General features: G+C 38.0%; 1 protein-coding gene across 1 annotated transcript; it reads right to left on the bottom strand.

The window, feature by feature from the left end:
- Window positions 1-5,174: 5,174 nt before the first annotated feature.
- On the bottom strand, window positions 5,175-14,655 carry LOC130749526 (pentatricopeptide repeat-containing protein At4g33170). Its single transcript, XM_057602898.1, has 7 exons — window positions 14,453-14,655; window positions 12,834-13,708; window positions 11,824-12,271; window positions 11,675-11,745; window positions 11,219-11,343; window positions 10,829-11,117; window positions 5,175-8,774 (listed from the first exon to the last, which is right to left on the bottom strand). The coding sequence occupies exons 2-7, from the start codon at window positions 13,617-13,619 to the stop codon at window positions 5,811-5,813; spliced, it is 4,683 nt and encodes a 1,560-aa protein (XP_057458881.1). The 5' UTR covers window positions 13,620-13,708; window positions 14,453-14,655; the 3' UTR covers window positions 5,175-5,810.
- Window positions 14,656-15,719: the final 1,064 nt, after the last annotated feature.

The raw sequence follows: 15,719 nt of genomic DNA, 5'->3' as shown, positions 1-15,719 counted from the left end.
CTACTATTTTGGTCCAAAACAATCAGAATGTGACACTTGTAACACCCCAATTTCTCAACTGAGGAGTCACATTAGTAACCTAACAAAGTCTAAGGACCACTCTGCAATCCCTAAAAACCAAGGGAATTTTTTTTCTGTAAAACAACTAAACACTTCGGCTAAAAGGTTGGAAACATACCATAACTTTATTTAGATAACTTGTTTCCCGATATACAGTAATAATAGTTTACAATACCATAAGTAAGGTTCAGAATAAACATGCGCACTTTAACAGTGGCGGAAGCAAGACTTTAATAACAGAGTTCTCATAAAGTAAAAGAGACTCCAACATAATCCACAAGAAGAGAAGCAAAGCTGCTTCTCATACCTCTACTCCACCGCTTACAACTCGATCTCCAACTCGAGTAGCTATGCCTCGGCGGAAGGATCTCCATCGCCTAATAGCGTTAAGCGCCCAAACAACAAGTAGCAAATAGAAAGGGTTAACTCCATGCAATTACCATGTATAAAAGAGAAAAATCATGTTGTTCGAATTTAATTACCTGGCATGGTAAATAACTAGCAACATAACTCAACTCATATATCAACAACTTAAACATAAATCGGACTCAGATAATAATAACCTCAACAATGTAACATCAAATCAGATATCAATAAACCAATACGAAAATCCAACAACATAGGGTCAGGTGTTAGTTCCCTATAATGCAACTATATGCTGCTAACAAAATGGATCGATCAATATCGTCTCTCAAGACGGGACAATGATAGGACACACCTCCTCATCGCCACTTATAACGTCATACATGACGGGACAATCATAGGACACACCTCCTAATCGCCACTTAACGTCACACAAGACGGGACAATCATAGGACACACCTCCTGATCGCCACTTAGCATCTCGCAAGATGGGACAATGATAGGACACACCTCCTCATCGCCACTTGACTCAAGCCCTATATGCCAAGTCAGACAATAACAAAGCCCACCCAAGGACCAATCCAAAGTAACCACATGTTCCATCCACTAGGAAGCAGTAACGACAGAAACCAGTAAACGGCCGAAGCCTCTCAGAAAACATTTTCCAAATTCAGCATAATAATCATAATCATCTGCCAATCAATATAAACATCTTCATCTCAAACACAGGCAGTGCGATAAAAGCATGCAAGACTCAAAGACGCTCTAAAACCGAGTTACCCTTACCTTCGTGAGTAGAAGTTGGGCATGGAAATTGCGAACCTAGAACAAAGAAAACACAATCATCAACACAAGCTTCACTAGGAGCAACACGATCTACTAATACTAATCGAAATCGTAAAGAAAGCCTCTAAAGCTTCAGAGTTCCTATTTAGGCACAAATTGACAACGGAGACTTCGTTCGCTAAAACGAGCATAACTCGAGCTACAGAACTCAGAATGACACGAAACCGGCGCCAAAATTTCGACAATTGAAAGAGCTACGCAATGGCTCAGGTCATAGAGACCCAAAAATTATTTTTGGACACGGTACCCAAGCAATAAGGTTTCGGCCACTATGGAAAATAGGGTTTTCGAACTTTTTCTTCGATCTAAATCAATTCACAAGGTAGTTTTAGGGTAAAACTAAGGCAAAGAAATTGTCGGAACAATTTTCGGACAATCGGGTCGAAATACGACTATCCAGGGGCATTTTGGTCCAAAATAAAGGCTCAAAACTTCAAAGTTATCAGTTCGGAAAACAAATTTGACAGCATTGATCCTCATGACATCCGTGACAACAAATCCTAAAGGCACGAAGTCAGATTACAGCTTTTCGACAATAAAGTTTCGAAATGTGCGACTAATGGGGTTTTGAATCAATTTTTCAGATCTTGGACAACTGAATCGCAATCGGCGATTACTGACAGAGGTTTTAGACTCATGGGAACATAAGGAACATAACCCAACCAAGAAATCAAGGAAATCGGACAATTTTAGAAAAAGCTCAAAACTGTGAGCACAGAAACGACTTTAGAAACGCAACAGAAACAGTAAACAGAGGTAGGATTCATGCTAGTTACCTCAATACCTAGAAGTAGGGACGAACTGCACGAAGATTGGTCAAGTTTTCGCGAAAATTTCTCCTATCCTCCTCTCTCCTTGCTCGCGGCCTTGAATGGGTGAGAATGAAGAGATTTTGCTTTTTCGAGCTATTTATAGGCAGGTGAAATCGCGGGAAAATGAAAATTTCGCGATTCTGATTTTTGCAGCACGTCCACCGAGGAATTCTAAGATAGATTCTGGCGTCAGAATTCCAGAACTCAAAACAATTATCTATGATTTGGGAAAAACGATATCTAAAATCCCAAAGGCGGTGTAAGTTAATCTGTCCCGTTAAACTACTTTTTGCTGTGATGCTCAGACGACAAAACTTCCTTCTGAAGAAAGATTGGAAATGTCGAAACAAATCTGGCAACGCGGACGGAAACTTCGTTAGAAGTCCCGAATAGAAAAAGTCTTCATCCATCGCTCGAATCTAGGGTTTCGAAGCAAGGAAATTAGCGTCGTCGGACTTCCGAAAAGTGAATACTATCGTGCGTATAGTCCAGAGTTCCGAAATGAAACGCTGGTCGAAGGAAAAATAAAGAAAATCTTTAAATTTTCCAAGGATTCGAAATCTCACTTAAAACGTTGCTCTAAAGCGAAATTAGCCTATTCTGGACACGCTTGCCATAAGGCGGGTGTGCAGACGACTCGCTCTAATTCCTAAAATGACTACGCAACATTCCTCAAGCAATTCCTGAACTTTCTTCTTCATTAATCTTTCTCAAATATCAAACTCCTGTCACGCTTACACTGATTCTACGCGTGAGTCGGAAATTAGCTTGTTCTGAAAATCCAGGTCTTACAACACTTGTCATACAAAGAGGGGGGTGAGTGAGAGTCATTCTTGAAGTACCAAATCATGGAGGTGAGGCTCACAACCTTCCTCTTTTCTAAAGTATATAGATGAATATTCTAGTATTAATTTATTTTTAAAGTCATTTAATGCTTTCATTGATCTATAAGTTTGAAAAATATTTGATAATGGAGAGAATGATGCTCCTCATAATAAATAATTAATGCTCATAATTTCATTAAAAAATGTATGGAATATCACTATATTTTAATTTTTTAACGAAATTAAAACTGAAAATTAATAGCATTTATTAGTTCATGCAGTGATTAATTTGGGAGTAATTTAATAATGATTAGAAATATACACTCAATATTTCACATGATTTTTTTAAAAAAAAATATTGAGTGTTGGGTTAAAATATATACTATTAACTTAAATAACGAAATTAAATGAAATAAGGCAAATAAATTAAAGAAGAAAATTAAATTAAATGAGAAATATTGATTTTTTATTTTTTCATTTTGAGAAAGAAAATGCATTTACTCAACTTTAATTTTTCCTTCTAATCATACTCACCAAATTTTGACAATGTCAAATTTGGAATATTTTCAAAAAATGGTAGTGTTTTTAATGTGATACTAAGGTATAAAACTTTTTTTTAAAAAAATTTGACACATTGATTTTCCTTAGTGAAGCTCTGATGTAGATTTTTTTGATTTTTTTTTAACCTGAAACAAATAATAGTGAGATTTGTAGGTGAATCTTTGTTTTTTTTTATTGGGAAAACTAATCATAGGTGAATTTGAGTATAAGAAAAAAATATTTGTATAAAATTAGAAAATAGATATGGTATGTAATTATGATATAGTAGCTGTCAAAAAAATTATGATACTGCATCTCTTAGGCTGTGCCGGATTAATATGATTTAAATACGGTTAATATTTATTTTTTTGAACGGAAAAACAGAGAGGTCAAATAAATGATTTTCATTGGTAAACCTTTGCAGTAAAAAGTAAAGGCAAACTAATTCATAAGGGAGAAAAAAAAAACGAACCTATAAATTTCTGGCCTATCTTGTTTAATTTAGAAAGGATTAATTCATAAGGGAGATTTGATTTTAAAAATCAATTATTAATGAAATATATAATGATCATTAAATGAGTTGTCAATGATGGACCTTAAAACAAAAGTCCAAGAAAAATGAGCTTCAATGAGGTGGTCTGAATGAAGAAGAGGTTGACACTTGTCATCTAATGAAGGGGGTTTGGTGAGAGTAAGTCATGGAATGCCAAGTGTTCTAAGTGGGTCTCACAATGTTATTCTTTTCTATAGTATATAGATTTGTTTTAATTTTTTTATAGGTAGATGTTAGTTTAAATCTTAAGTGACACTTTGTGTCCACAAACATATAACAACTCTTATACGTTAAGATGTTCAAAAAAAACTCTTATATGTTACTTAAGAGTAGATGTTAATTAGTAGTTTTTTTTTTTGAAAGTGAGTTAATTAATAGTTATAATTTCATTTAGTATGTGTTAAATTATTGCCCTCGTGCCCTATTCTTCCTCGTCCATGGGGATCTTACTTAGGATTGAGAGCAGATGAAAGATCGTATCATCGTAAGATCACGATTGTAAGAGTCAACTAGAAATGCAAAAATATACTTAATAAAAATATTTTATTATACTTAATAAAATACCCACATAAAAATTTATATAGATGATGAAAATAATCTAATTCGCATGAACTTATTTTTTGTGGTGTTAGACCACTAGAAATAAGGGCATAATGAAACATACAAAAGAAAATCATTGAGTTTATTTATAATTTTTTAAACTAAAATTCATTGAAAGTTTTTAAGTTTAAAAACATATGGACGTGAACGCCAGTCGCCAGAGAAAGATGGCTCAAACAGCCACATGCGACAGTTGGCAGTGGAGGTCAACAAGGAAGACGATGGGAAGCGGCTAGAAAGGTCTGATAGCCAAGCGAGTCTCTCTTCTAGGGCTGAAAGCTAGAAACTCATTTCCAAAACCTTGGTCCTAGGATCGAATCGGGAGTGAGTTCTTTGGATCCTACCTCCAAAGATCTTGGACACATCCTGCTCCCACAAGATTTTGTGTGGGATCCAGTCATTCAAATCATAAAGCACCAGATAGATTGCAAGATTGTTTTGGATCCTAAGATCCAGATTGAGATCTTGACAACATTGACTTTTATGCTTCAGAAGGAGAAGCGGTTCACGCAAAAAAAAAAAAAAACCACCATTTCACTCAAAAAAATCTTCTTATAGTGAGTTTGGATACACATTAGAATAAGGTTGGGTCACTTAATTTTATAAGTCAACTTCTAGCATACATAAAAGAAGGGAAACTTTCCCAATTAGCAAATAATAATAATAATAATAATAAATAAATAAATAAATAAAGGAAGGGAAACTTCATAAGCTACATCTTGTAGCTTTTTCGCAAAAGTAATTATAGGACTTTTCACCATAGAACCAAACACACTATTCTCTTGAACTCACATAGGATTTTGTGACTACCACATAACCAAACATGCTAAGTCAGTCACTAAAATCACCTTCAAACATTTTTGTACCTCCACGAGGTTAATCCAGGCTCAATGTTTTCCCACTAGCCACCAATAATTCCAATCCCTTACTTTCTTCTTCCCGGATCTGTTTTTGTGCACCAAATCATAAAGCACACATTGCATAATCCTTTTCATTCACAAACCAATGACAGAAATAATCTGCCTTATTCTTCAAGATAATTCATTCATCCTCATCAACAAGCTTCCATCATCATTATAGCCAACACATCCTTGGTTCCAGGTTTCATTTCTGTCCCTTCAGAGATAATAAGTGCTGCCTTGGACCAAACACCACATATCCGCAGGAAGCCAACCTAAACAATAGGGTATTATGAAGGGAAATATTTGATCGTCACCAGTAATCACCACAAGAGCAGCTCCCACTCCTGAAACGATGAAATCGATTTGCATCTCTCAAAACGATCTCTCGCTGAAAAACCTTCGATATATATTTGATTGCGTTATGGCAATCTCCACATACTCTAAGGTTTTTAATTATCCTTAATGTGGTGGATGGGGGAGTTTTTAGGAGCCCGTAAGCTATTGCTAACTTCTCACTATGATAGTACAAAGCACTTTCTTTATCTTCTTCTTCTATATCAGCAAGTGTAAAGTCTGTATCAGGGACATATCCTTCTTCCCTGATCCTTTTCATAACACATTCCACCTTTTTATATATTGAATCAGTTTCTTCATGCGATGTATCTCCAGCTACAAATAAATGCACCTTGTTCTTGATATCTACCCAACTAAATCCTGGATCCTTCTTTACATTTACCCTTTTCATCATATTTCTAGCACTCACCACATTTTCCCATTGGTTAGCAGCTGCATAAATATTGGATAAAAGAACATAAGCCGCAGAATCAGATGGCTCCAAGGTAAAAAGCTTTTCTGCTACGCGTTTTCCAGTCTCTTGGTCTCCCTGAACCCTACAAGCATTGAGCAAAGTTCTATACATTGAAGCAGAACCTTCAAAAGGCATTGATGATACCACCTTTTCAGCTTCTTGTATGCAACCCGCACGACTAAGGGCATCCACAAGACAAGAATAGTGCTCAATCTCAGGTTCAATTCCATAGTCTTTCTGCATAGAATAAAAATTTTCATAGGCTTCAGATATCAAACCAGAATGACTACACGCTGAAAGGACCCCTATAAAAGTAACTCTATCTGGGGTAACACCCTTAGATTTCATATCTTTGAAAAAGTAGAGGGCTTCTTCAGCATTCCCATATTGAGCTAACCCTATTATCATAGCATTCCACAAGGCAATAGTCCTTGTGTCCATTCTCTTAAACAAACCATATGCATCTTCTATGTTCCCACACTTGGCATACATGTCAACAAGTGAGGTCATGACAAAAGGATCAAAAGCACAGTTCAACTTTATGACATTTGCATGAATCTGTTTCCCCTGTTCCAAAGCTGTTAAAAGAGAGCTAGCCTTGACTAGGGTAGCAAAGGTATACTCATCAGGTTGTACCCCAGCATGTCTCATTTGATGGTATGTAGAAAGAGCATGCTCCCCCTCCCCATTTTCCACACAACCTGAAATCATAGTGGTCCATGCCACATCATCTGGCCAAGGGATCCCACTGAAAACTTTGCGTGCACTTTCCATCTCTCCACATTTCAGATACATGTCCAGAATACCACTAATTACAAACAAATCTAAAACAAACCTCCTTTTTATAACGACAGCATGAATTTGCTTCCCTTGCCCATGCCCCACCAAGCATCCGGCGGCTTTGGCTGCATTCGCCAAAGTGATCTGATCTACTCTCTCCCCACTTTTATACATTAGACTGAAGAGCCTCAAGGCTTCGCGATAGTTATAACTCACTATGTACCCATGCATCATAGCATTCCAAGATGCCAAATCAAATCCATCTTGGCTATGAAAAAGAAGCCCTGCTTCCTCCATCTTTCCACTCTTAGAATAGACATCAATTAGAGCAGTTGAAACAAATGAATCCAAGACAATACCAGCTTTTAATGCACAAGTATGAATCTGCCTCGCAAGATAGTAGCTTTCTCTAAGAGAGGAGCAAGCCCTCAAAACACTCGCAATGGTGAATTGATCTGGCAATAGGCCAGTGCGTAATAAATCAATGAACAAGCTAGTGGACAACTCCTCCAAACCACTAAGTGCACAACCAGATATCACAGTGTTCCACGATATTAAATCTGCTTCTTTCATTTGACTGAACACTATCCTTGCATAATTAACAGAACCAGCCTTAACATACATATTGATAATGCTATTTGCAAGGGAGACAACCTGATCCATCCCTAATCTCACAACAACGCCGTGAATCTGCTTTCCCAGTTCAAGATGGTTCACACTCGCAACCGCAGACATTATCACAACTAAAGTCAAGCTGTCATATGGGACACGTGATTTGACCATGTCTTTAAAACAATCAACAGCTTCCCAAGGTTCTCCTGCTTGGAGATATTGAGACAAGGTCTTGTTCCACACAATGACATCCGACTCATCATCACAAAGAAACAACTTACTGGCATAAGCTCGAACCTGATTCAACTGCTTATCAAAAACAGTTTTTTGACCAAACCCCATTAGAAGAGTTCGGACACTAATGCCATCAGGACGCAGCCCACTCCGGTGAAACGCAGAGAACAGGCGCAAAGCTTCATCCCCAAAACCCATTTCCACATAGGCCTTCAACATCACGTTCCAGAGCACCACATCCCTCAGAGGCATCCTATCAAACAGGACACGGGCATCTCTGATTCGTCGAAACTTGGCATAGATATTCACCAAAGCCCCAGCCACAAACACATCCCATTGCAGCCCAATCTTCACAGCGTAACCGTGCAGCGTCTCAGAAGCTGATGGAGAACCAGAGAGGAGACACATCTTGAAGAGAGGGGCCAAGGTATGACGGGTGGTGAGCTCCACGGATTGACGGAGAAGGCGGAAGAGGCGAAAACCCTCTTGAGTTTTCTCCCCGTCGAGTTCTCCGGCGCGGGCATAAGCAGCGAGAATGGAGTTCCAGGTGACTAGGTCCCTGTCATGTTCAGGCGTTGTGTCAAACAGTTGGCGTGCTGAGGAAAGAGAGCCGCATTTGGCGTACATGGTGATGAGGTTGTTGGTTAGAAAACGATCGGGGTAGTGGCCGGAGGTTAGAATGCGGGCATGAGCTCGCTTTCCGAGGAGTAAGTCGGAGGCGGCAATGGCGTCGCGGAGGATGGTGAAGCATTGAGCAAGAGGGAGAGGGTGTGAGTGTGAGAGTGAAGGTGTGAGTTGATTGAGAATGGAGGTGGGTTGAAATGGCAAATGCATCTTCTTCTAGTTCGGAGCACATTATCGGAACAAGTTTGAGAAACACTTGGTGTTGGTGTTACAGTTTGCTGTTTGGAATGAGGAGACACGCCGCATTCTGGTTTGGGACATAGTTTGTTACACACAGTTTGCTACGCGGGAGTTCGGAAAAGGATATGGCGTGTGTTTTTTTTTATTTTTTATAATGATGGGGTAAAACTGTAAAAGCCCAAAGGAAGCAGGAAAAAGAAGAGCAAATTCCTATAACATCATTTCTAAGCAAAGGAAGAAACGATACAGGGATATTCAGTTATTCACTATCAAAACTCAGCTCATGAACACCATGGCCAAGTTTGAGAAGATGGTCCGCACAATGGTTGGCTTCCTTGTAGACATGGTAAAAAGAAACCTTCCACCTCAAAGAGGCAAGAGCTGAAATCTCCCTGACCAAGTCCGCACAAGGGTGACCCGAAGGACAATGAACCGTGATGAGATCAAAAGCCAATTTAGAGTCCATTTCCACGTCCAACACTTTAATTTGCTGGTGGAGAGCTCGTTCCAGCCATTTGATGACCCCCCCCCCCATAGTTCTACTCGCAAGGCAGGGCACTCTTCCAATTTCCCTGCAAAACCAAGAGCAATAGTTCCATTCCAATCTCTAATCAGCCCCCCCACCCCTAAGCAGCACAACAAGATTAGGAGGAGATAAAGCCATCCGAATTAAGTTTCCACACTCCAGGATCAGGAAATTTTACTTTTTTTCATGTGAAGTCTAGAAGTCGCAATTGTTGATCATTGTTTACTAGTGCAAAGATGGAGGCCTATGTTCAAGGCTGATGACACTGAGGTGCGGAAAATAGTTGTGTGTTGGGATTAGGTTTTAGGGAGAAGAGACAGTTTCTCTCTTATCCTTTTTTATGTTACACAACATCCATTGATATGGCATGTGTTTTGATTCTGGTGATATTTACATAATTTGTAATGCTTTGTGGTTGAGATTGGTCCATGTCGAAGCGGTGGCGCTTATTTGGCATCGTCACGTCATTTAATGAAGTAAGGTGGAATTTTTTTCTTTTTCTATTTAAATTAAAACAATTCCAAATCACTACAAATAAAAATAATTAACTAACACAAAAAATAACAAACTTATATGCATCACTTAATTGGGTGATACGTCATCACAATGTGACCTCCCTCACCTTCTGCACAAATCACGATAGCATTGGAGGATGTATGTCCTACTCCCATCTCGAGTTCTAACATGGGATGGTACCTTCCTCACCGCCGCTAGCCCCACACAAGGTGGCTCGCGGTTGCTGTGGGTGGTTGTTCAAGGTGCAAAGTTTGTTCAAGGTGCGGTTGATGTGAGTGGGTTCAGAGAGAGGGAGTACAAATTGGACAAAAAACTGGCGGAAGGAACTAACGGTAACACATCCTAAAATTTTATGACCAAAGTCATTTGTTTTGCACTTATGACCAAACATGCCCTTAGAATGTGTAATTTCTGTCTAACGCAAATTCCGAAGATAGTTTGACTGTGTTTTTGGTTAATTCACTTTTGATCTTGTCACTCCAAGAGCCATTATCGTGGAAAGAGCTCACCTCCTTATTTTTAAAAGTACGTTTACATTTTTAAAACTGAAACACAAACATTGAGGAATGTAGCAATATCATGATCAGTGCATTCATGCTTGGTATTTGTTGCAAGATGTGAATCTAATTCGGAAAGGCTACTGTTCTATGGTGTCATTTTCTGAGTTACATCTGAATCATAAAGAAGGGTAAGATATAACAAGGAAATGAAAACTAGGGTACAAATTAACAGAAGGAAAATGCTCCCTGACAACGGTTGATGAAGTCCTATAAGACTAATTGTATATCTCATGCTAATGATACAATTCTGCTACAACCCTTCTTTCTTTCTTTTTTTTCTTTTTCTTGTTCAGGCTTGGACACTGCCACTATTTCTCATATACAGATATACAAGAACGACTACAATGTCCCTATGTTCATGGACTGTACTATTACTGTGTCAAAAAACATGTATACATCCTTAACATAGCCTTCGCTCATTATATCACAACACAAAGTAGGCCTGACTGAGGTACCGTGAACTCAAGGCCCTCTTCAAGCAGAAAACGCTGTACAATTAATGGAAGTTTAGCAGGAGTGTGGGAAGCCCAGGTATGATGATCTGTATCTACGCAAATGTAAGCCTGCAAACGCTGCCCAGCAGCCATGGCGGTGCTTTTTAGCACACTCAATTCATGTTTCAGCAGATGAATGGCTTCACTAGCGTGCAACCCATGTAGGTCTATTATCCTCTCATGCCCCCTTCCATTGCCCCGCATCTCTGGAGCAACTGGATTTCTGTAAATTCAACACTTTCTCATATCAATGTATCATGTAATCTTTTTTCAGAACGAAACTCACATGATGAGGAAGAATCAAAGCATTGAGGAACAACAAACCTCTGGTGGTAAATAGATTCCTGAGCTTTTCCATGAGCTGCTTCCATATGCATGTCATGCAGTTGCCCTTTAACACTTAATTCTTTCGCTAGGGCTTTATTGCCAATAAGATAGGCTTGTTGTGCCTGTTTTCCCATTCGAAGCCAATTAAACTAAAAATAGAATATCTAAGCTCACACAATAACAGACTGAAGACAGAGGAGAGGGACTTTGTTGTTTACTCCAGTATATGTTGGTATCAGCCTAACAGCTCTTGTTAAATCTAACCCCTAATCCTTTGCCAACTTAGTTACAAATTATTTGGAAAATAAAGGAAGAGCAAAGGCAATCTCAAAGGAGGAGAAAAAGTCAAGTGAATGTGTCAATATGAACCAAGCAAGAAGCGCATAGCCAACAAAATCATTACTTCATATTCTCATTCAGATAACTACATCAAAGCATGAATCCAATACCCACCTGTTCAAAATATGCATTGCGTAAGCGTGCATGATCACAAGCCTCTTCCCGTAGCTCTGAATGCATATTAGCTGCAATGGAAAGTTATTAAAGAAAAGAGTGTATAAAGAATTTGTCCCAAAAACGAACCATATAATATAATTATTTACCAACTAAATCACCAGTTTCCAACCAAACAGCAGCTTCCCGAGCTGACCCACGCTTCTGTAACCGATCGCCAGAGTTGACTCTCCCCTGTCCACTAGTGAAGCCACTAGCCAGAACATTTGAACTCCTAGTCGAGCCAATAGCAGTATCACCAAAGCCATTTCTGTCATACTTCCAAACACCAGAATCCTGAGAAGCCAACTTCCTAGAAGCTGCAGCAAAGTCAATAGCACCTCTAGATGGAACTGAAGACCTTGATTTGAAAAACAACATGTCATTGTCAGATGATCGGTAAGGATTTCCACTTCGATAGACATTATCTACGCCATATTTTGTAGAAGCAGTCTGGCCATCTGATGAAGCAAGTGCAGGGAAGTCCATTGCACTGAGATTGGGAGCTGAAAGAGTCTTGGAATTCGGATTCTGATTGAAACTGCCATCATCTTGAAGCTACAAATTTGGAAGGTGGAAATACAGAGTTGATCAACAAAAAGTTCATGGTTCAAGAAGGATTTAAAAGAAATAAGTAATAATGATACGAGATGACAACGCCATCCACAGAAAGAACAAATTGTACTATATGATTGTATACCAAGAAAAGTATATATACGCAGACGGACACAACAAATGTTACTAATTTGCAATGGCCCCTAGTTAACATGAAGTAGAGGACTATCATCTCATAACTAAACTCAGAAAGAGCGAAGATCAAAACTGAAAAGTAAGATAATCTCTAAAAAATCCCTCTCCCCAGTACCAGGCCACAGCAATTTGAAACTCGAAGCTAGATTGTACTTGAATCACTTCACAACCTGCCAAAACAAGGCACAGGTAGCGCTCTAAATACTTCGCATCCATCCCATCAGACTTATTATTATAATATATTGTAACAAGATAGGAGATATATAGTGTGTATAAATGTAAGTGCCAACCTATACATTTTCGCAGGCAGGCGTAAATTATGAGGCTTATAAGGTACCACAAGGCAGTTATTATATTAAGATCAATCTACCTCTACCTGAGTGAGCATCTCACTGGTCAAATGCAGATTGCATCCATTGGCAAAGTAAACTTCTGCAAGACTTTCTGCAGCAAAACCAGGAAACAGAGAAGCTAGAAATTCCAAAGGATTCAAATTAGTGTCATCCACAATTGCATTCTCAGCCAAAACATCATCTAAGAATCCATGTCTAGAGTTGTCATCAGAATTAAGCCCCTCTAGACCACTGCTAATATGCTGGTTGACACTCCCAATTGGCCTATCCCAAGGCTTTGCCAAAGTGTTCAAAAAGCTGGCAGAAGACGGGTCCTCACTGTAGCTTGAATTGGAGAGCTTGAATTTATCAGCAAAGTTGTTGCCATTAAAATGCTGTTGAGATAATTCCTCCTGCTCATTTATTTTATATCGATTTCCTATTGAAGAAGGAAACGTTGAGGTTTCATTGTCATCATGTATGGACAAACCTATCAAAGAAAGGTCATTAACACCTTGAGACTCATCTTCTCCCATGACCTCAAAATCAGGGGTTATATCATCAGGGAGCTGACATCGCCAGTACTGGTGCACCTCATCATCAGAGTTATTTGAATTGGATGATTCTGATCTGCCTAAAACTGATTTCCCATGAGCTCCAAAAGTAGTAAGCTTTGCTGTTGCATCTGCCGAGCTGGTAGTTCCAGATGATGGTGATCTGAGGGCAAAAGGAATAAACTCTGCTGCATTTGGATTCAGACTAGTTGCCTTGTTTGGGCTGAATAGCTTTGCATCCATTTGGAATCCTTTCTTGGACACATTCATTATTTAACTAGAATATGGACAAAATAACCAAAACACAAACATGCTCTAAAAAAAGTAACAGCACATGTCCAGATAGCTTCAGCCAAATCCTGAAAATGGTTAATTTTGATCACACTCACTGATCAACTAGACTGCTATTAAAAGAACAGGGGAAAAAACAAAAAGTTAACCACATATTTCATACATCATATAGTAGATAAATAATTTCAGTACTACCCAAGCAAATAACTCAATAAGAAATGCAGTACAACTATTTTTGGAAACCTACTACTGATATGCAATATAATATGCATAATTAGGTGTTTGAACTTTGAACATTACTGAAAGCAACTATAGCTAGCCATTTTCATTTTCATCACTATAAATAACCTGGAAGTGAATCCCACAAAGCTAAATTGAACAAAAGAGGAACAACGCAAGCGTTACGGAACTTATAGCAACTCTTACAAATAACAAATAACAAATAAGCTTTTGGATAACATTGACTAATTTCAGAACTAGTAGCACACAACAGGACATGGTTAAAACCTTAAAATTTTCAAAGTAAGAAATTGAAAATGTTACAGAACAAATTCAAAGATTCAATACAATACAGAGAATTCTCAAACAGCAACAACCCACAAAACCCAATTTTCTCGAACAGCAATAACAAGTAATGAACCCAATTTTTACAAAAACAGAATTCGCAACCACCCAACATGAAAGCTTCAAACTTTGAAGAAATATTGACCAATTAATTAATAGTAATAATTCAACGGGACGAAAGTTGCAAAATTGAAGAGAGAAAAATCTGAGATTTGAGGGAAGAGTGTCAATAAGAAGTTTGATTATACCTTGGTGAATCAAATCAAAGAGATGAGACATGGGTGTGAGAAATTGAGCTTGGAAGTTGGAACTATCTCATCTACACTGTGAGTATGAATGACTCTTGGGTCCAAAAGCTTTCTTTTCTTCTCCACTGTTTTTCTCTCTCTCTCTCTCTCTCTCTCTCACTCTGTGTTTTTCTGTTTGAAACCCTCTAAGACAAACAACACAATAGCAGCACTACCACCACACAAAAATTAAAATAAAATAACAATATAATTTTTTTAGTTCATGTATTTATTTTTTTCCTAAAATTGAAATATAAAATTACTAAACTAACTCATTGAGAATTGATTTCATATTGATTTTGACTTTGTTTCTATACTAATTAAGCATCAACAAATGTGAGGTAAAATATAAATTATAACTGTTACAAAGTTGTGTTGCTGATTGATTACAAAGTTCACGCTTAAAACACTCACGCCAAGAGTGATAAAGAGAAAAAAGTATAATATAATGAGCAATGTAATGAGAAAGAAAAGAGTGAGATAAGAAGAGAAAATAAATGAAATTGGGATGGAGAATATGAGATTATATGTTTTAAAGTTTTTTTTATACTTGTATCAAAGATACCAAAGATGTTAGATATTTTAGTTGAAGGGGCATGCGCATATGATTTTGAGTTTCATTCCTAAATTTGTGTGGGTAGAAAATATTATTTAAAAGAAGCCTCACGAGATTAGTCATGTTAATAAGATGAGAGTGGAAGCAACAAGGTAAATATAGTGTGTTTGAATATTTCTTGAAAATACTTTGAATTTTTTTCATAAAAAAACAAATATACAATAATTTTTCTTTAGCAGATGTAGTCACTCGTTTAAAAAATTGTTGCATGTTTTTCGTAAATTCGTAACAAAGGTGATGATATCTACTACCTTTTATGTAAAAAAAAAAATCATTAGTCATTGGATGATAAATAATATCATGATCAACCTATGGTTAAGATGGATTGGAGGAGAGGGTATCCCAAAATTGTCGTGGAGAGTGATTCCAAGGTGGCTGTTGTGTTAATTAATGAGGGTTGTGGTAACTTCCATCCATATGCTTCTATTGTAAATTAGATTCAGGTCTGGATGTCAAAGAATTGAGAGGTTCAGTGCGTTCATACTTAGCGCGAGGCAAATTAGGTGACAGATTGCTTGATAAATCTACCCCACGAGCTAGGTTTGGGCCCCCGTGTTGGGAAGTCCCTCCCTCTAGGTATTCAAGATTGTTTTTTTGTGAATTGATAGGAGT

The sequence above is a fragment of the Lotus japonicus genome, chromosome 1 (assembly GCF_012489685.1).
Source record: "Lotus japonicus ecotype B-129 chromosome 1, LjGifu_v1.2".
NCBI lineage: Eukaryota > Viridiplantae > Streptophyta > Magnoliopsida > Fabales > Fabaceae > Lotus > Lotus japonicus.
This window is presented reverse-complemented; position numbering and strand designations above follow the sequence as displayed.

What these genes read in the sequence shown, in the direction of transcription:
- LOC130749526 (XM_057602898.1), bottom strand. Translation starts at nt 13,619, where the DNA reads ATGAATGTGTCCAAGAAAGGATTCCAAATGGATGCAAAGCTATTCAGC. An exon ending in GGAAACTGGTGATTTAGTTG is followed by an intron (nt 11,746 to 11,823) that starts GTAAATAATTAT and finishes TTTCCATTGCAG; the next exon opens with CTAATATGCATTCAGAGCTA. An exon ending in GCAATGCATATTTTGAACAG is followed by an intron (nt 11,344 to 11,674) that starts GTGGGTATTGGA and finishes ATGGGAAAACAG; the next exon opens with GCACAACAAGCCTATCTTAT.